This window comes from Hermetia illucens, chromosome 6 (assembly GCF_905115235.1).
Source record: "Hermetia illucens chromosome 6, iHerIll2.2.curated.20191125, whole genome shotgun sequence".
NCBI classification, from domain to species: domain Eukaryota; kingdom Metazoa; phylum Arthropoda; class Insecta; order Diptera; family Stratiomyidae; genus Hermetia; species Hermetia illucens.
Genome location: NC_051854.1, coordinates 5,787,679 through 5,810,086, shown reverse-complemented (window position 1 = coordinate 5,810,086; position 22,408 = coordinate 5,787,679). Strand labels below are relative to the sequence as shown.

Below are 22,408 nucleotides of genomic sequence, written 5' to 3'. Positions count from 1 at the left end.
GACGTAACTTTTACGTCGGTGGACAGTCGTATGTCGTATTCGAGGTAGTTGGTGCTATTTATCGACGTGCACCAACTCGGCGATCTCCCTGCGAGTGGAACGTCGCCAGGGTGAACTGGGCTTGAAGCTCTTAGAACAGTCCCAGCGCAGAGTCACACTGGAGGGCACTACGGGGGGTGCTAGCATTACAGCTGACTCTGTTGTAAATTCGTACGCTCGAAGAGACAGTTCTCACCATGAAAAAGAAGGAGGCGGCAGTTTATAAACTGCGTTCCGCAATCGGCCAGACTTACTGCACGATCCGTTCAACGTTTGCCTTAAGGAGGCCATTTTTTCTTTTCGCTGGAAGCTGGCGAGGCTCGCGATGAATAGTAAATGAAAAGGAGATCTTGAGGTTGACCGGTGTGTATGCTTGACACGGCCGAGAAACTGCGTATCAGGAGTCGACTTGCTGAAGCGCTACATGCCGCTGGAGGCTGATCTCATTGTCAGAAATGCCTTGAATTCCATAAGGAGGACAGATGTGCTAGGCACATTAGACAACTCATTCCACGTGTCAAGCTATCTCTTGCGGATATTGAGGGATTATCTGAAAGGGCACGCCCTGCCCTAGCAGACACTGAAGAACCAGAGGAGGATGGAGATCATATCGAAAATAGCACAAGGATTCTTCCTTGGGCCGGACCTTAGAACGCTTCCAGAAGAGTCGCGCTTGGTCGGTTATGCAGACGACTTTGCGGCATTTGTTGCCGGACGCACTGTTGAACAGGCAAAGCAGACTTGGCATATGATGCAACAGGTAAGCGGATGGATGACCGCTTATGGTTTCAGCCTTGTACTGGAAAAAACTGACTAGAAAGAGAATCTTGTCCCTACGTCCCGTATCGATGGGCGAGTTGACTATAGAGTCAAAACCAGCGGTTAAACACCTTGGTTTAATGCTCGATTCGATGTTGAGCTTCTTTAAGTAAACCAAAGCAGCAGCGGACATAGCTGCAGCTGAAGCCTCGGCCTTGAGTCGACTAATGACCAATGGAAGCAACGCAGTCGGTTCTGCTCTACGCGCGGAGGTATGAGATGATGCCCTTAACAAGGAGGTGCATCGTAAGTGCATTGCTCAAGTGCAGAAATGGGGAGCTTTGCAAGTGGTCTCTGCTTATCGCACTGTCTCAGAACCGGCCGTCATGGTGATTGCGGGAGTGATCCCCGTTGCCCTTCTTGTTAAGGAACGTAAGGCCATCTACAACCGCAAGGGCGAAAACTCAAGAGAAGTGGTTGCCCGTAAAGAAAAACACCGCACACTAACCGAGTGGCCACTCTCTTAGCAAAATGAGTCAAAAGGCAGATATACTGCGCGGCTCATGGGCAAATTAATAGATACGTGGTCGTGGCTTCTAAGTGGGCATGGTGGTTTTCAGTCCCACCTGCACAAGATTGGAAAGACACCAATCTCCTGATTGTGTATACTGCAATGGAGTAGCGTACGACGCCAAGCACACCTTGTTGTCTTGTGAAAGGTGGTCTAGGTTTCGTCAGAAACTTTATGCAAATACAGGGGAGTTCTCTTCAGACGACGTTCTGTGCATACTGAGGAGCGCTGGCAGATGGAATCGTGTTGCGTATCAAGATCGGGTTATTCTTGTTGCGAAAAAGATTGAGTTCGACTGGCGGAGCCACTGAATGGTAAGAGGTTCTTTGAACTGACAACTCCTTTTCTCCTCTCCCCTCCCGTTGGTGAAGGGAATTCCCTGACTTGAAGGATCTCTAAACCGGGAAAGCGAGAGAGCGAGGCCGAAGTAATGTGTCCAATGGGTCCAGGTTAACTCTCTGATGGCGGGGAGGTGTTTATTTGGTAGTCGGTGGTGAAGTGTTGTGGGAGTCCAACAGTGAAGAGAAGGCCTCCCTGGCCCGGATAAAGCCTTTTTTTCCCGCAAGACCAGGAAGAGGGGCATGCGCCGTGTGCACTTTGACTTACGACAGCCGAGATGAGGGAGTCCTGGGAAATAGATTAATACTTTTGATAGTTGGAGTCAGAAAAAGAGGCGGGAGAATTATCCTTTTAAAAGGGTCGGAATACTTTAAAAAATAGTGTTTTTTTGTTAATTAAATATATCAAACTAAAATATAACAAAATAAAATAGTTACGTATTGAATTTCGAGGGGATCATATTGAAAAATAAAGAAAGAGATTTCCGTCTTCCATGTGGTATTAAATTACTTTCCAATCGAGACTCATACGTGATGTTACTCATATTCGCACTTACCTTATTAATATTTTCAGCCCCTTGGTCCAAAGTCCAAATCGTCACAAAGTTCTTATCATAAATTCGACTTTAGAGCCAATTACTCAGTCAAAGAATTATTGGCTTGTTTGCGGTTGCTTTTAAATTGCTGGCGACTTAGACTTCTTCCTTCTGACTTACATGCACGCTTGATTATGATACATTGGAATTTTTTAGGTGGCAATTGAAAATAATAAAAGCGAATCAAATTAAATTGTTAATGCAAATTATATGTAGAATTGTGTTCATTGATTTAGAGTAAAAAACAAACGATGTAGTAAGATTGTTTGGCAACGATTCATTCACAACATGTTGACAAGGATGAATTGAATGGTTAGTGTGAATCATGACTTGTTTGGGTGTTGTTTTGGGAAGTTAGAGTGAGTGATGCTACATGAATTGGGATGAATACAAAAAATGCAAATAAAAACCGAATCAAAGGTTGCAGAATGGCAAAATTATAGACCGTGGCGTAAACTAGGTCGCCCAAAACCCCCTTTCAAGTAGCAAAACCGTTTATTACGTCATAATATCTAATAAATTTTTTATCTTATGTAAAAATAACACAATTTTCTCACATCGTTCCTCTAAAATTTACAACATTGTAATAGTAGATGCATTGCTTTATAAATTATTGTTATCATTAATACTTAACAAGATTTGAAAATTGACTTTAACGCTTTAGACTTGAAATCTTATAATTTATTTGCCTCCTTCGCTTTTATTCATTCATATCTGCTGATTTGTGAAATAGATTCAATTGCGTAAGATTACGATCGTAAGGTATGGGACGTCTTGGCCAAGTTTTACGTGTCAATAATGCTCGACCACTTTCCTCGTGTTTATGCAGTTGCTCCATTAAAGGGTAGATATTTTGTTCGATGAATTCTGCGATGGTATGCTGAGGGGGAAGATATTTAGAGAGGCATTAAGTGAGATTCCGGGCAATATAAATTTACTTATAATAATCACTAATATGGTAATAATAAGCAAAGTTCAGTGAAATAATTAATACAAGAGTCCATTTACAAACCACTGGAATATTTATTCAGAGTACTTTTATACACACTTTAGTATATCAACATATTACCGTCCGATCCGGTTACTTTCCCATACCATGAAGATTTTTGAATGCATTCTTGACAACCGTATTCGCGAAATCGCTGAAATAACCGTGAATCAAGTCGGATTTGTCAAAAACTGCGGAACTACTGACGCAATACGCGCTGGTGTTCATCAAGGAAGCGGCCTCTCACCACTCTTCTTGGTTCTTGTTATGGACACCGTCATACGGGATATCCAAGATCCTGCATCTGATAGCAAAAATGATCTCGAGCAACTTGTCCACAAATGGAATGGATTGCCTCATGCAACACGGTCTCAGATTGAACCTAAACAAAACTGAATTTTTGACGACCGATCCCCATGAAACAGGCTCAGGCTGACAGTGATCTGCCCAGAACTGAGCGATTTAAATACCTCGGGTCAACGCTATCAGCCAATGGGGAACTGCGTTATGAAATTGCTTCACGCATTAACGCAACCTGGATGAAGTGGCGTTTCACAACTGGTGTTTTTTGTGGTCGACGTATCAACGAACATCTTAAATCTAAAATTGACCGCAATGTCGTCCATCCTATCGTGCTCTATGGTTCTGAGTGTTCGCCAACTATAAAAGACAATGAACGACGTCTTGCGGTAATGGAGACGAAGATGTTGCGTTGGACTAGTAGCATCACACGTTTTGATCACATCCGAAATGAGGATATCCGCAATCGTTATGGGGTTGCACCGATCGTGGAAAAGTTGCGAGAGAGGCGTCTTCGATGGTATGGTCATGTAATTCGTGCTAACGAGAATTCACTTGCCAAGATTGGTCTGAACATCGAAGTCGATGGTAAACAACCAAAATGCAGACCAAAACAATGGTGACTTGATACGCTGGATGGGGATTTAGAAGCCTCAAAATTGCACCCAGATCAGGCATTCGATAGAGCCACATGGCGAAACCGATCATGACGAGTCGACCCCGCTTGTGAACGGAAAAAAGACTAAAGAAAAAGAAGAAGTATATCAACATATTACGCACGACTTGCAGCTCACGCTGTGAGGGCCTTTAATATACTCTCCTTGTGTGAGTATTGTACGACGGTGTAAAATGTAATGCATGTCAGTAGCTTGTATGCGCGATGTGAATGCGCCGTAAGCGTCTCATATGTGTGTGTACATGTGAACATTACTGTATCTCCAACAACTAATTATAACGGGACTGATAATGGTATGGCAAACAATTTCATTCATTTCTTTTAATCGGAACATTCTCTATTCCCTAGCCCACTTACCTCATCGAAAATGTCATCGAAAACTTTATGAGCTTGTCTGGCGAAATACGAAAGATCCTCTATGTAGTGCGGCGTGCTTGAGATCAACTCCCGAACGCGAATTGGTGAACTGAAATTATGTCGAACATTATAGTCCGACATCCAGGCTGACCTTGTCTGAACATGAGTCAAATAATTTGCGACTTCGTGCAACTTTTCGAATAGTTGAAGCATATATTTGTAAACGGCGCTGCCAGGATACGAGCAAGTTTGAAATATGTGGTTGTGGTTTAACGTCTGAAACTCGATCCATGGTCGCCCTGAACGGCTGTGAAGAGATAATCGTTCTTTTAGACTTGTATCAAACTAGCAACTTTCTTTCTAAACTTACCGACCATCAGGACGATTTGGACAATCTAAGATATTCAAAATTGCATTATCTTTCGCTTCCACATTGAAATATCCTCTCGACATGGTCGACAGGCATGTGATTAGACTCGGCATAGCTGTTGGCAAGAGTTCACAAAGAACCGCAAAGTGGTCGTATCGTTGCCAACCAGTTAAGGCAACTCCTTGAAATCCTTTGGAGAACCTTTCAAGAAAGTATAAAAATTCAGAGTGTAACTTTACATGTGTGCATACGTCCCACATTTTTATAACTCTACAAGAATGCATTCGTCCTAGTTTTCTCTAGAGGCAATTGAGTGGATATCCACGCTTTGGTATCTTGGTAGAGGTATCAAAGCTCAATTGTTCCACTTCTAGGACTCCATGAATGCATCAACTAAGGCTTGTTATTTGAAAAGGACTATCTATCTACATATTCAAAACTTAGCTTACCTTGTTCCCTCTTTCGCAATAACAGCCAGCCATCGTAAATTATTTTCTAAGTGTTTCTGAATGGGAGGTATCATTAGACTCTCCCCAAAGGCACCCTTAAAGGCTGATGCAGCCCAAGCTGTGGCAAACACTTTCGAATACTTATCCCATAAATGAGGTTGAATGAATCGATAAATGTCATTGGCATAAACCCAAATCATTGGCTCCACATAAGTACCAATATGTGACATTTGCATATCGCTAAGGGTCATATCACGCAACATATCATCCCATATAACGGTCTTCAGTTGAGGCCATTTCTTTTTTATGAACGATGCAATTGTCGTTACATGCGATAGAAAAAGTTCATTACGAGGGCGCAAAATGCATTTCGAGCATTCCGCCATTCGATACACTTCATCGCAACCAATGTGTATATGCGTGAAATTGGGCAATAGCATTATATCAGAGTTCAAAGTTGGCTGTGATTTCGTTCCGGATAAAGATGATGAGGACGAGGACGACGCCGACGATGACGATGAGGATGTCGACGAGTTGGACGATGAGATCTTAAGATGGAAATTTACGATTTGCGAAATCATCTCCTCGAGAAAATTTATAGATTGAATTTGGCTGGGGCAAATCGATTGTGGACTTTCAGGAACTTCACGCATATGTTCGTATCCTTGAAGTTTCAGTATGAATTCCATGTGACCGAACGTTTGAACGAGCGGCATGACGTGAAGGTCATGCAAAGCGACTGTTTGCAAGAATTCCTGGATGGCAATGATAAATTCTAATTTTCGCTTGGCACTGAAATGGAATTTTCAAATTTACCTTGAGATCTTCAGCTCGGTATGCATTTTCCGCACGGATACTTTCAATTGGTCCCGAATAAGGGAACATATCCTCGTATTCGATTAGAAGCCCCGTCGCTCCAAGGGATTTGAAAATTGGTAGCAGTCGCTTCAGAAACGATAACTGAAATTGAATTGGGAAATGGGGAATGAAAAGCGTAGAATATAAATATCCTTTGGTTGAACTGTTGCTTTGTGGAGGTGTTACCGATTTATTACCAAATAATTTTGATATGAACAGAAAATAATATCACAAACCTTTGGCGGGGCGCCTTTCAAGTCCAAATGTACCAAACGATTTTTTGGCGGTCGTGGACCAGTCGGTCCAAGTCCTGCAATCACAGGCACTCCCATTCGCTGCAAATCATGCTCGTATTGAGATTGTCGTTCTGCTGATGTCTCATCGTCTTCCTCCATCACTTCTTCCTTATTCTTCTGTTGATTTTGTAACATTTTCAGTCGCTCACCCTCAAAAAGGTATTCCTCGGGAGGCAATTTGAATCTCGCCACCGGTGCTGCCTGAGCTATAGTTGGCTTTATGAATTTCACATGAACCGGTCGAGTGTTTGGATTTGCATTTGTATTTGAATAATCGTATTGACGCTGTATTACACGATTCGCCTGTGAGATTAGTTTTTGCAGAAGATATCCGTGCTTGTCGCCCGCTTCAATCCCCTAGGAAGAAATTCGATTCCAATGACGTTAGTCGGTTATGAGGATATAAGCTGAAGGGTCTATTGTGTAAAGTGGCTTATACAATGCCATTGTGTTATACTTACAATGGAAAACACTCTATCCTTGCCAGATGCGTACGTGGTGTTGTAGAAAGCCCACGACCAGAGACCGAACAAGACAACGGCGCCACCGATTAATATGATTGATAATTTCCTTCGCCAAATAATAACTAGGAGACGAGACTGCATCTGCAAGTAGACGGTAGGATATAAACAGGATATCAATATTTCGTACCTGTATTGAATTTTATATCAAGTTTGCTGTGCGGAACTGGCTAGGATATTACCAGAGATTTACAGAAGATATTCAGTGAGCAATTGGTAGAGATAGATATTGTGATAGGAATCAGCATTGCTGAGTCAGCTATTGAATTCATGAATTTAATAGATATTTGGAGGATATTGTATGGAATTCTGTATTACTTCGGAAATATGGGAGGCAATTTCAATCAATTTGTGTTGGAATTAAAATGGAATTCAACTTGTTTTGAAAAAAAGGGAAAAAGATTGCGCGATGTAAATACTTAAATTTTTTTTAATTATGCCGAGGAAAAAAAAGGTTAAAACCCTTTTCTATTACGAAGGTTTATAATTTGAGTCAAAAATCTTCCTTTTTACATCTTTCGGTTGGAAACTCTTTATCGTTTTCTCGGTTTCCTCGCTTTTGCCTCAGTTTTGCCTTTCAGGATATAGTGCAGTGCTGTCGGATTACGTTAGTCCAGATGTTACACAGCGAAGCCCTACGGCTATAGTAACATCCAAGACGAAATGTGAAGTTGGTGTGAGAGTTTTTCGGATATACACAGCCGAGTCGTACGGTCTCCCAGATTTGGCCAGTGTATTCCAAGCGAAAGTACTGACGATACTGAAAGCCTATCAATGGCTGAGGCATGATTCGAGCCCCCCGTGGACTTGAGGAAGGCTCACTATCTGCGCCAAGTCAAAGATGATTAGGCCCGTCTACAACAAGACCCAATGCATACAAGGTTAAGGCGGCCTGCACGGGGCAATGACCAGATTATCTGTATAATATAAAGAGGGGCAGCATAGGAGTTCCTTGTGTTACAAGTGCAGTGAGTCTGCATATAACGCCAAGACTTCCATGTCGCAGGAATGCCCTCTGCATGGAACATGATATGCGGAAAGAAGACGGGGCTTCCGTTTTTGGCTCGGGCGATATGAGATCTATAAAGAAGAGCTGCAAAAAGTGAAAAATAAGCAGCATAATCCACACCATGCAGACGAATAAGCACACAGTTGCTTACGAATTGATAGGGCAGATGGTGCAAGAAGGGCTGTCTTGTTGCTCCTCAGCAAGTGATATCGAAATAGGGGTTCAACATCGTGATATTCTGGGATATTTGACACGGCTGGCATCTGAGCCCGAGATACCGTACTTACTGTGCCTTGCAAGTGGGGGCTTGTAAGCAGGTAAATGGTTTCGTTTTGGTTCGTTGCGCGGGAAATAACCTTTCCCGTCTTTGCTTCACAGCAAACGCAAGTATGCCTGTTTTTAAGGAAGAACTCGGCACCTTTCAAGGATGGAAGTTTCAATCCCAGCACCCTTGAGTGAGAAATGGCTGAATCAAACTCTTATGAAGTGGCAGGTTGGCCAAATTTCTTTGCCGGAGGATGTTAAGTGTTTCCGGTTATCTCAATTGAGGCAATGTTGTAAAATGAGAACGTGTAGAGTTGAGTGGCACATTGCACTCAAAGTATTCTTAAGACGAAAAAAATGGAGATGAATAGGAGAAACGGCAGTGTAATTGAGCTTCCCTAAACGATGGGTGCGAAAATGCGTTTCATTGCCCCTCCCAAAAAAACCTATCGACATCATCAAATTTGTTTCTTGTCCTTCATCCGAAGTTTCATGATTCTTTTTATCTAACCCTTCCTGATTTCTCCATCGGTACTATACACGATTGATTGTCGTTGTTGTATCAGTCACACCGAACACTCGTTGGACCAAGGAGCAGAAAAATATGCATACCCAGATGTTGCTAGGTTCACTCAACTTTACCGGGAGATATGTTGAAGTTATGATTGTTCATGTACTCCAGTTCATAGTGAACTGGAAGATAGTGGAAGAATCATCCAATCACTCATCTCTCTCCTCTTGATGGAGGTAATGATAAACAAGAATCCATGAAGTTTCAATGCTCATACGACCAGTCTACTGTGCCGTTCTGATTGGTTTATCAGACATTTGGGACATTGGGGCGCTTGTGGCCTCGGTGTTACTGTTACATCAATTCATGCAGCTCACAAACCGTACTAGCCTTAAGGATATCTTAATCATCTCATAGATTCCTAAACTGATGACAAAAAGTCTCATGAAAATTAAATTTTAAACCCATTTACAAGCAGCTTGATCCTCCGTAGGTCTTCACAGCTCCTGTTTACTGTAGCCTTCGATACGGCTTTTATGCTTAAGTGGGGACCTAGTGGAAGATACCAGGAAGAACATACGATTGCGAAACTTAGGTAACCAGATGACATGGGCCTACTGAAACTGAATAAAAGGAAAACAGCAAAAGAACTACCAGACTATACACACCAGTTTTGGAGTGCCAGGGTGGCATAATGGCAATTCGATGAGAAACGAGGAATGAAAAATACAAAAAGAAAGTTGCATCAGATAACGCAAGTGGCGTCCCTCGAAATATGAAAGTTTTACAAGAGAAATTAGTAATGATGTTACGAGAAACATTGAATAAAACAAATTAAAAAAATATACCCGGAAATGGCGAGAGAGCTCCCTCTTGCTCACAAGAAATTTGAAACTGGTGAAGATTATAGCTCAGAATTGCTGACGGAGAGCACATTGCTCCAGTGCCTAGAGCGAGTCCATTCCCTAAAAAGAATATGGCAGCACAAGGTGAGGGAGTTTTTTACAAATGGAAAGATAGAAGGAGGATGCAGTACATCCGGTCCAAACGTGGAGAACAGTCAGAAACAGATTTGAAATCTTATGAGTTAGGTGACTAAGTAGATGTGGCTTTGGCCAATTGATGGAGACAAGCCTTCATTGTGGAAAGTTTCTCAAAAAAACTATACAAATTGGCCCGATTAAATTGCATTTCAAGGACAATTTGTCCATAGCTCCGTAGCTGCGAGAACGGATTCCCTGAAAATGTCTGGAGTTCTATGTTATCTCGTTGGCCTCGCGTTTATTAATTTCAAACTTCATTTTATAAGAAGGCAGGAGTACGGTCTCTAAGAACACTTGCGGTTTTGCAGTGAGTAAGGAGATGTGTCTCTCTGTGAATGTAGATGCGATGAGACTGAATATGAAGCTATTCCGAAGACAGGAGCTTCTTAATCACCTTCTTATATAAATGTGAAATACAGCACTATAATACTTTCTTGACAATGTCCTCAATGCCCACTCCTGGAGGGTTTCTACTAGTATACCTGAGTGCTACTATCAGAATTTAGATAATTTCCTTGGCTTCAAGTACTCTTCCACTTGAGGAAAACTGGGATATTCAGCGAACATTCCATTTCCTCCTACCCGCAAATGATATTCATGCATATGCAGATGGAAGGACAATTTTCTTCAGTCTTACTGAGCATTTATCTCAATCATCCCCACCACATATCATCAAAATAATGACTAAAAACTCATGTGAACAATTCCGTCCACAAACGTAATTGAGTTCTTCCTAAATTGAAACGTATCCACCAAAATATGTCCACATCTCCACGTCCCATTTAACACATCCTCCTAACAAATAGCACCCAAACACGCTCATAAATCAACTTTCGGAAAAAAAACCTGACTCCTAGAAAAACTTTATCCTTGGCGAAAAATTTCGTTGAGCTGGTCATTGTTGTGTGCCAAAAAATATATTTCATCCTTTGTTCAAGTGGCACTTTACAGTGCATTCGCACAAAGTTTATGTCTCCTCAAGTCCTCCTTAGGAGTCCTTATGTCGTTGAGGAAGCTAGTAAATTGTGTGACCTCATTACCTGGAAAACAAGATTTTTCTTTGGACGCTAGATTTATTGAAAGTCTCCTAGAGTCCTTATTGTATATGCCTGTGTTAGTGGGTCTACGAGGACTATTTTTACGCTCCCTGGCTGCATTTTCTTTATCGAAAGGGTTTTTTCTCTGTTTGCAATGTAGCAGTTTGCGAAGTTTCGTTTGCATAAGATTTATTCTCTCGTTTTTCAATGGGTATTCCAGAGCGTAGGCAAGATGTACGTACAACTAAGATGGATGATGATGATGGGGTTCCTTGAAGTCTTGCCAGAAAATGACTTAGGCGAAGGAGAGCAGCTAAATGAGCTCTGTCGGGCTTGCTTGGCTTGTTATATAACATTTCATCAATAGAAGGATGTAGTCTCATTAATATTTGATAGAAAGCAGCAGTGCGACTGAAGGTGTTTTTTTAAATGCTCCAGGAGAGGCTTTTCCTGCTAGCGGCTTATGGAAATACCTAGAAAATGTGTCATTAGGACGAAAAAACTATCGCAAGGAGATCTGCCCGTAGTTGGAATAACTCAGCCGTGGAATGCACATCTTTTGTGATTTATAAGTTTTAATATTTATGAGGAGGGATAGGTATGCAGATTGTATTATATTAAATAGGTACATAGCTGATGAGAAGCATCTTTGTATCCTTCATCCTTACCAACATTTCACTTTTATTGATGCTCCTTCTCATCGAGGTAGTGCGGTATGATATTCGAGCTGGTTGTGCGTCCGTCTCTCGATCATATTGCCCTCAGTTTGAACACCGGTTTTGTCGTAACGTTTTTTCGAAGGACCCTCTCTCCAACACAAAATTTGCCTTTAGAATCGCTACCAAATTCACCTTGCATTCAAGCAGTAGTTGGGGTACCTCCTTTGTATTTCAAAGGCTAAACCAATCGAGATATTCCTATTGATATAGGTCGGAAGCCTGGACGATTGTGAGACAAGAACGGGATCTCCAAAAGTCGATGGTTTTGACGAAATTTTCGTAATCGTCAGGATTGGTGTGAAAGGGGAGCGGGGGGTGGGGGGTTGTTGTCTACCTTCCGGGCCCGGAGTTTGCCAAGAGGCCCGAAATAAAATTTTTTATTAAAAAATGGGTATTAAGTATGCCAGCATAATTTTCACCTCAGACCGATATAATTTTCAACCCGGAATCCTTTTCTCTATATCATTGCCACCCTGGGACCGAATTTTCTTTCTACGGCCGTGCTTACGCTATTCATAAAGTGATCAAGATAGCCCAAATCAGGAACTACAGCAACCTAGTGATCATTACGTGTTCACTAGCTTCATGCAGGGTCTTGCAAGGAGACAATTTCGCAAAATGCAAAGGGTAGGGATTCATGAAGAGAGGTGCCCCCAATTGCCACTCCCAACTAATTTCTTTGAAAATAAAGCCGACCTGGCGCCGAATGCAAAATAACCACATCATTTCCAGGGAGAATGCATGGAAGTTAGTCGTGATTAAAAGCCTGGAAATTTATAGAACACCGAAAGATGATCTTCTCAACAGGAATCAAGGCAACGGTTATCCCCACTTTTCGAATTCATCAGGAGAGGCACTCATGAACACAGTTATAACATTGGTATTATCGGCGAGACCAGTAATCAGAGGGAAAGAGTGCAGGAGGATATAATCACCCCATTTCCCCGGTTAGTTTTTTAGAATTTCACCAAAACGCTTTGCAATCAGGTTTTGTTTATTATCTTTCCGGTGGCAGCGAGCACGCACGCAGACACCCCTCCAATTGTAACACTCAAAACAGGTGCCCTTTTTTGCTCCGAGGAGCCCAATTAGCGCTGTGGTGTGTTGTTTTGATGCCACGAAATTCATAAAAACACGACGGTTGTTATGAGAGCAAGGAGGCAGAGTCTAGGCGGCCCAGATCTTCAGAGCCAGCTCGTAGCATTCACGAAGGAAAGCAGCTCTCGCAACCTGCAACTAGAGATCACTCAGAGATTCTCAAAGAATAGTTTACCCAGTGTCTGTATTTTGACTCTAGTCAGAGCTGGACAATCGAAAAAGAAGTGCCTCAGGGTTTCCCCCTCTTCTCCACAGCTTCGACAATTCGAATTGTAGGGTATGCCGACCCTGGACCAGTGCAGACCGCCGTAATATTGAATGCATTTCCACGCGTCTGCCACAAAAGCTCTTGCGATCGGGTTTTTGTTATAAGCGGGCCAAATCCCCCTTGACTTGGCACGGATGGTAAGCAGCACCATCTGAGGTGATAGTGTGACTGGATTCCACTCTTGACAGTCACCAGCGACACACAAAGTGTACCCAGGGGCACACAGACGGTACCCGTCAAAGGACTGCCAAAAGCAGAACCCCGCCTGGCCAGTCTCTCAGTTCGCTCATTCCCCTCTATGAACCCAGACTATTCAGCGCGTTTCTGCACTGCCATACCAGCCTGGCTGTCGGTCAGAATACTATGTTACACTTGGGACTCGGATCATGCCGCAGTCATCGACAGGCTTCCAGTATCGCCAGTACTTCCGCATGGAAAACACTGTCGAAACCTGGGAGACCGTACGGCTCGGATACACTGCGTGTATTCGAGAAAACTCCTATACCAAATCCACAGAGCATCTTTGATGCGTCAGTGAAGAATACTGTGTCAGATCCTTGTAACACACCGCCGGTCTTCCACTCTGCCCTGGTCGAAAAGTCCGCAGCAAAATTTCTTGTAAAGTTCAGCTTGGGTGTGGCATAGGACGCGGAGAATAGTCGTCTAAGGTGTTGCTATGGCCTTGGGGTTTCGCTATCTAGAATCTGGAATCATGTAGCTTGGCAGCACTGTCCGCTATAACGTATTTAATGTGGAAGTCTAGGGAGAGGGGGTGTAGGAGTTCATTGAGAGCACCTGCCGGGCAGCTCTGCAGAGCACTGTGTATGAAGATTCGTACTTTTGCTCAAACCCTACCACCATACAATAGAACCCTACGTTACAATGGACGCACTACAGCTGTGCATATCTAGAGAATCATCCTCGTTCGGACCTCATTTCTTCACAAAGGTTCTCTTGTAGGCATAGAAGGCTATACAGCAGCAAAATTTCATATACACATGCCAAATGTCATGTGTTCATCGGTTCAATGAAGGTATGTCCGTCCGTCTGTCTGTCTGTTACAGCCGATTTACTCAGAAACGGCTGAACCGATTGTCACGAAATTTGGTAAGGATATGTGGTCTATGTGTCCCCTTATATCCAGGGAGTGGCGCCATTTTGTGTTGAGTTTGAAGGGGGCTTCTCATACATGCGGAAGGGGGGCGTAACATTTTTTTTTCACAGAATATGGTCATGTGGGGTATCAAATGAAACGGCTCGATTAGCACGAAACTGTCATGCACTCATCGCTCCCCACATAGAAAAACGCAAAACCTTTTATACCTGAAGCGTCAAGCTTTCGGTTTCCTGACTTGTTTGAGTTTGTTATTGTTTCTGCTTTCATAAGTGAGTATCTGACCATTTCTTATCTCATTTCAAACCATTTGGTCAACTTAAAATGGAAAGGATCTAACGTTTGGTAAACAAAAACTTGTCTAGGAAGATTAGTTTCCTTTTAATCTTCCTAAAACACTTCTGGGTATAATAACGATATTGGGATGATTCTGCACAAAATAGGGATTAATGCAACAAAACGAGTAATTCGTTTAGGAGAGATTATCGAATCATCTTTAGGGAATCAAATACCATAAAAACGAATCATCGTCACTGTTCAGAGCATTTTCTACGCTCCACTAGACAAAAGCATCCCAGTTCAGTCGTTAGGAGACTATTCAGTTAACGTCTATATCGATTAGTCGACATTCCTGCCATTTCATCAACAGACCCTACCCTTCATCAGGAATTTCCTGAAAACATAATACACATCAGCCAGGACTATATGAGGACGTTTATCATACAAGTCAAACTTCGAATAATATTTTATGAAAAATTACGGCAGAACAGTCATTCCGCTTGGGTTTCCAACAAAAATGGTCGGCATCCCCCACATGGCACCGAGCGAAATTCCATTTAAAATTGCTTTTCCATGAGTGGGGGCCATGCAACTGCAAAGTGGGAATAATCAAATAGAAACGGGGAATCAAGTTTCTGCAATTTCCAGGCTCATACCATGCATTTCCCGTACGTACACTCACGCTAATTCCTTAACAACTGGGCGAAATGTGTTGGGAGCAATGGTGCAGGCTAAAGAGTATCCTGTATTCGCTATTGTCCGTTGCTCATTGGCCTCGTGTGAATAAATTGCAATGAGTATAAAAGCTTGTCGTAGTATCCGTTCATGACATACTTGTGGTCCTATATAAACTCAGCATACTTGAAAAGCCGCGACGTCGGTTTTCACGCTTGCCTGAATCCGACCTCACTTTGACTCGTTTGTTGGTCCGGCATTTTAATAAATCAGAAAATTCCATTATTCGTAGAGAAGGGAGAACGGACGTGTAATGGATTACGGACGGGATCGTGAAATTTGAATAAACTTTTTCATTCCGTAATGGGCATTTATCGTAACAGAACTTTGCCTGCATTATGGCTACAGGAACAGATGCATGAACATGTGCAGGAAGTGCATTGTACTCAAATGCAACTGAAAAGTTGATTCGTTCAGGTCTACCGTTACTAATTCCTTTATGGTTTAAAGCGCAATGAGGTGCTTGAATGCCGATTGCACAACGAGAGCTTTTAGTTCACTGAGCCACAAATGGATATACTCGAAGGACACCGAGAAAGAAAAAGGGATTGCAATGGGTTGCATACCATACACTTGCTTGGTAGTTTTTCTCAAAGCATTCACTCGTAGCTAAGCGTCTCAGCTCTTCTGTGTTGTACAGAATTTCAGGAAAATATTTATAAAGTAGTCGATGAGGACGTTCTCCTTTCAACCCATCCATTTCAACATCTATAACGCTTAATCGACTGTCGTGTCCAGAAATCATCCAATCTGAAATGGGGACTCACAAATCAAACCTCAATTCGAATCACTAATTTAACGTCGATGAAGAAATAAATTCCAAAAACGTTCTAAAGGCTTGCGCCCTCAAGAGCACAACAGGCAATAACAACACATAACCTGATGCCAGGAAAAAAGACCCTCTTAAAATTTCGGCAAGCTGTCAAATATTGCGAATAAAGGAATGTGACCAGACTGAGAGCGGCACATAGAAGTCGGCCCCGGTCCATTCACAACAGCCAACAGCATATCTAAAATGCCCGGAAACCTCCCGATGAAAAACTCCATTGTGCCCTTATATCCTCCCCAAACCTCGGCAATCCTATCGGAATCTTCTTAACTGTCGGTCCATCAAATACGAACAATAATAAATTATATGTGAACGTAATAACAAAAACTGGCATAGTAGCTTTTCCTCCGAAAAATTACGACTTGGACTTTAGGTGAGTGGCATATTCAGGCATATTTCTTCTGGAGGAAGCGATGGGAAGAGAAATTGAATTGCTGATAACGGCGATAATCAGTTTCCAGGATTCTATGACGACGGCGATGACGATGGTAATGGCGACTGCATAGGATGAAAACGAATGTTGTTAGGATAGCGAATCATGTAGATTAAACATTAATGAAATACCACCCAAATTGGTTTTGATGCCTGGTCGGCACTATTGAATTATTTATCGGAATTCAATGATTGCGGAGCCGCGATAATTGGAATCATTTGAAAGGTGTGCTAATAGGATTGCTTGATGTGATGCTGACTTTTAATTCGAAGAGTTAATGATTGGTGTTAGCATAACTTGTTCTCGACGATACTAACAACAAAGGGGAATATTGTCTGACGCAATTCTAAAAGGAACCACACTTGTCTGACCCAAAGCTAAAACAACGCATAGATGAGGGTTTGCATTTGAAGCAATGTAACAATATACATCACTAGGAGCAGTTTTCGGCGTCTCAGAAGAAACTGTCGTTGCTTAGAAATGACAGTTCAGAAAACTCCCCCAAGTAAGGAGGGGCGGGTATACTCAGTTTCTTCTTCTATACAATAAATCACAGGAAGATGCCAAAGAATCAAAGGAGAGCTCTACAATTACTCCTTCAACGCAGGGACACCCAACCATATACTCGTGGATTGACAGAGTAAAAAGAGGGTTCACGAAAAGGAAGAAAACCAGCGTTCAGCGTTACCGAGATGCCCCAACTGCCGTCCCAAGGAATTTGGATGTGGTGTAACGTCCCACCGGCAATTTCAACAACAACGGCTACAAACAACACTACCGCCCCAACTTATCAGCCTTCTGTACATCCCGCGAAGAAAACATCCACAAGAAGCATTTGAGCTGCTCAATCAGCCATCGAAACCAAAATCAACTGAGTCAGAAAAAATGTCCTCCTTTCATTATCCGAGCAGACCCCGCGGCAACTGACAAGACCCTATCCTCAACCTCCAACAACATCACGCTAAAAAAAACTTCTATTCATTCCGCCCAGGTCCGCGTCACATCCCAGGAAGAATATGAATCCGCCAAAGTAATTCTGTGAGAAGGTAACTCTTCTTCATCTTCACCCCGTCTTTCCTAAAACCCGTCAATCTAGTCCTGCGTGGACTAATTTTCACACATTCCCCGGTGGAAATACTGAACAATAAGAAACGCACTCGTCACGCCGAAATTCAAAACCCCTCTAACCCCTATTCCAACAATCCTCTTTCACGAAAATCAGAACGATGTTCCATTGCATTGTCAAAGGTAGTGCAGCTCCAAGAAATAACGCTGTGTCTGAACTGTCAACGTTGGGTTAAATGCAACGTCCCCCACGGCCCTTGCATAGCCCAAACAGGAGGGAAATCCCTCCTGCTTCAACGACGGAGGTAACACATATCCGGCGAGCTACAACATCTGCCTGATGTTTGTGCAGACCCGCGTCGCAAACACATTCTGCCTTTGGCACAAAACCTCACCGAAGCCGCCCCCAACCAAAATCTACCCATAACACAGAACAATCCCAATCATTCTCCTAGGCTAGAAATGCCACCCGCCCACAATCTACACTTGACCTTGACTCTGAGATCAACACGCTATTCAACACCTCCACCGCTCAATTAGTCTCGCAACTCACAACCTTACTCCTCACATATAATTCCCCTTTCCTCGCCGAGACGGTAGTTCTCCTCTCCTTCCTCTGTCAAGTGTTTTCTAGTAATGTCAACTAAAGTGATTTTGCTGAACGTCAATTCAGTAATTAGTTGACAGAAACGTCATGAATTGTCCAACTTCCTTAACATCCACAAAACTTCCTTCTCACCGAATCCAAACTAAATCCTAACTTAGATTTTCCACCTCCAACTATACCCCTTTTGGCTCTCACGGTATTGACCCCCAAGGCCGAGGAACGGCCATATTCTCTTCATCCCAATCGCAATTGCTTCATCCCTCGAACTAACAGTCGTCTCCATCACCACCTACTCTTCTATTATATTCCTAGTTAGTCTCTACTGTTCCGATCAATCCTTTCACCCAGTCGATATTTTCAACCAAGCAGGACATCCCAAATCCCTCTCAAATAGCAAGAATAAACGTTTCTCCCTCGTACTAAGTGGTGATCTATATGCCAAACGCAAGATATGATATAACACCTCCATAATCATCAATGGCAATAGGTTAGCCAACTGGTACCCCCAGTGCTCCCACCCTCTTCAACTGAGCCACCACCTCCTCCCCCAGCCTATTCCTTATCAACAGCCACCTACTCAGGCCAACCCCCCAATCTTCCCACAAGACCTACCATCCAACCCAGGCCTGAGTGACCATGACGATGTCGTCCTGGACATTAACACCTCTGATCGCTTCTCCAAAATTCCACGCAAACTCCTTCCCAACTAGCCTCATACTAATTGCCAACTTGTAAACCGCAACCTAGCTGATAACCTGTCGGCTATCCACCCATTCCCTTTCTCCTTCAGAAATCGATTCCGCCGTGCAAAAATTCACGAAAGTGCTACGAAACTATCCCTTTCAGCCGCTAAATTATCAGGACCTGACTACCTTCCCATCCCATTTCGTCCACCTTATCAAACAAACAGCCGCGTTCCGACACAGATACGCATCCTAGTTTAATATCCTTAAATCTGAGCTCACAACTCCCCACTGCTCCCTCATACATGCCGCCACGCCCCTTACAGGCGAATCCAGCATCCTCTCCCGAAATAACAAAAAATCAACTGGTTCTAATCTCATCCAATAAAACCTTCGCCCTTTCCTATCCAAACTCTTCAACCTATGCCTCCTATCAATACATTTGCCCATACCATGGAGGAAATAACAACTATTCGTCTCCCCGAGCGAGATACCGCCAAATCTCACTCCTCAACACTTGCTTGAAAATTTTCGAACGCATCCCCCATGACATTATGTTCACACATATCTCCGACTACAACATAATTCTCCCATTCCAGTTTGCAAAATAGGCACCGTGTGTATCGCCAAAGTATTGGATGCGTCAATGAGTAGGAGACGCATATTCCCGATTAGAAGGCCCAACTATTGGTGAAATAGTGATGTAACTACCCTTCGATCAGTCTACCACAGAGCCGGACAAATGGCTTAGAGCGTGGTGGGTAGAATTCATCAGGGTTAAGTAGCTCTTCCCGGAAGCGGACGTAAGCCCGTGGAGTAGCGTCTATATAATTGTAGTGGAACGATTCCGGGGATCTCCGCAGATCGCATCCAAGTGAATCATTCTTCTACAGATTCGGGTAATGTACATACAATAATTACTACGGGTTGCTTAGAATCAAGACCTTTCAGATCGACAGTATGGGTTCCGTAGAGCCAGATTAACCATTTATGCCATTAAATTAGTTACTAGCTTTGCCAAAAATGCAACTCACGTGAAGGTAGTACCAGAGAATATTGCGTAGTGGCGATCTTGGACGAGAGACTTGCAGAAATGCATCATGAAGATTGGTATTTCCACGTACTTCGCTACTATTGTCGATAATTGCTTACAAGAAAGGAAGCTCTGATATGACACCAATTATGGACCTCAGGACTACGTTGTCTCCACAGGTGTCACACCGTATTGGACCCATTGTTGTGAAACATCAAATACTTAATCTTCTGGTTTCGGAGGCAACCACTGGTGAGTTACGGAGACGACATGGGTTCTCGAAAGCTTCTCGAAAATTTTGAGTTATACTCTAGCGAAGCAATCAGTGCTATTGAGAGAGAGTTCTGGTCTAACACTTGCGGAGGCAAAAACGAAAGCGATCCCCATCACCAAGCGCCCTAAAATTAATTATGCCTGCATTCAGATTGGGAATCATATCATCATTTCCAAGCCAACTATGAAATATTTGAGAGTGATGATAGACGCGAAGCTCAGTTATAAGTAATAGTGCAGTCTGTTTGCGACAAAGCATCCACTGCAAGTATGGCCCTAGCAAGGGTATGTCGAACATGGAAGGGTCATGGTATACTCCTAGGATTCTACCAACCAGGGTGGTAAGCTCGATCTTGCTCTATGAGACCAAAGTTTGGGGAAAAGTATTGCAGATCTCAGTTAACGCACATAGAGTGCAGTCTACAGAAAGATAAATTTGAGGATGTGATCCCCGTTTAAAACTGGAGGTGGTGAAACTCTAAATACATAAAAAAGTGAGCTGTCGAAGTCAGAAACACCAATAGCAGTGGGTCACACTTCGAAAGCTGTTTTCAGAAAACAGAGCGGCAAAGATTAGCCGGAGGTAAAACCTAGTGAATTGACGACTCCTGGGGGATCTTTTAAGAAAAACTTGTTCCCCTGGAAATTGCAGCGGTGCTCAACGAGGACCCGGAGGCAAAATTAAATCCGGCTGAAAGGAAGACAGTTAAGAAAGCTATTCTGTTTGAGATGTGGGGATGAGAACCTTTCACTGGGTCTCAGTACACAAAGATCTACTTAGGCAAAGGTGCCCTGATCATTAGTGGTAAATTAATATTATAGATCTTACACGTCTTCTGGTACGGATTAAACAAGCATATTTATTAAATCCGAATATTAACTAATACCATTAAATAATTTGGTCTCCATGGAAACAACACAAACGGAAGGGAATGTGCGGACTGGCTACTTTCCATATAATCCACAGGCCCTCTTGTGGATACAAGAGAGATGAAGAACCTGAGGGGGATAACCTTTGGAGAATCACTCAATTAAATGCATATTCCCTGAGCTCGGCAAATAAGAAGAGACTATTCACTTGACGGTGCCATGTTCGAGTCGGTTGAGTATCAGCATCTCGAACTTGGTTGGGTTCATTTTTTCATTGTAAGTTTATCATTTGCACAACATGAACTATGATGATGTTGGAACTGAAGTTTCAATGAGACTAAAAACCAAAATAGGAAAAAAATAATATAAGAAAGACTGTGAATGCCCTACATTCTACAAACGAATGAACATTAGTCATACAATTCCTTAAGGTGAACTTTGGTAGGGCATACAGTAAACCAATAGACTGCATTGCTGGGCCACAAATTAAGAAAAGACGACTTCTCCATTGCTAGGTACGTCCTGCAATGGAATTCACTATTTCAAGATAACTGACGATTGGGTCGCCCCAGAGAAACATGACGCAGAATGTTGGAAGAATAGTGCAAGCTTCTCAGAAAGTCGTGGAGGAAACTGGAATATTTTGTAGGACAAAGTCAATGATGGCGCTATGTCACCCATTTGGTATTAGGTAATATTTGTGTACAAATGAGCATGTTAAGCACACAGAGCCGCAGAGAGAAAATCCAAACCCAGAGTGAAAAATTATGCGAAAATATCGATCTCGGAGTCAAAATTATACAGGTCTACGACGAAGGTTATGCGGGTTTCCATACTATCCTTTTTTGTTGAAATTTCTATTTCGGGCCCTCGAGGAAACCTCGGAACCAGGGTGAATCCCTCCCTTTTCAGGCCTCCTCGTCAGGCCTGGAACCATATGAATGGTGACGAATCCACCTCCCTCTTGAATAAAGTATCGAGAATGGTTCGTTTCATGTGTGTCCTGTTTATAACAATCAATCATAGAATCCTTTTTTTTGAGCTAATTTCTTCAGATTTTGTCTTCATTAGAGGTCATCCAAGAGTGGGTAATTGCATGATTCATGACTTGGTGATCTTTCTAAGTTACAAGATTTAAATTTTTCAATAGTTCCCAAATTGAATCCAACAATATTAACTATATAAATGTATGTATAAAAAACCCCAAACCCCAAGCAAGGATATTCTCATATTTTACAAAAATTCTGTAATCTTGCGCCCTATTCCTGACGGCCAACGTCTAAATATGAAAAATGGTGAAAACTAGAAACAACTATGCAAACATCCAGCAACAATAGTAGATCCTATGCAATTCCGCCCTTCAACTAAATCAACCACAAAATCCTTCCAGCTCCCTTGTGGAAAATGTACATACAGCTCT

At 42.6% G+C, this 22,408-nt stretch overlaps 1 protein-coding gene across 3 annotated transcripts in view; it reads right to left on the bottom strand.

The window, feature by feature from the left end:
- Nucleotides 1-2,779: 2,779 nt before the first annotated feature.
- LOC119659527 (hexosaminidase D) overlaps nt 2,780-22,408 on the bottom strand; it is a 44,038-nt gene continuing 24,409 nt past the window's right edge. For all 3 annotated transcript variants that reach the window (XM_038067663.1, XM_038067664.1, XM_038067665.1), the window contains 7 exons: nt 7,059-7,202; nt 6,538-6,954; nt 6,260-6,403; nt 5,444-6,198; nt 4,995-5,195; nt 4,625-4,931; nt 2,780-3,183 (listed from right to left, as the gene is read on the bottom strand). In XM_038067663.1, coding sequence (XP_037923591.1) covers nt 3,004-3,183; nt 4,625-4,931; nt 4,995-5,195; nt 5,444-6,198; nt 6,260-6,403; nt 6,538-6,954; nt 7,059-7,202 — 2,148 coding nt within the window. In that variant the 3' untranslated portion in view covers nt 2,780-3,003. The remainder of the gene's footprint in view (nt 3,184-4,624; nt 4,932-4,994; nt 5,196-5,443; nt 6,199-6,259; nt 6,404-6,537; nt 6,955-7,058; nt 7,203-22,408) is intronic.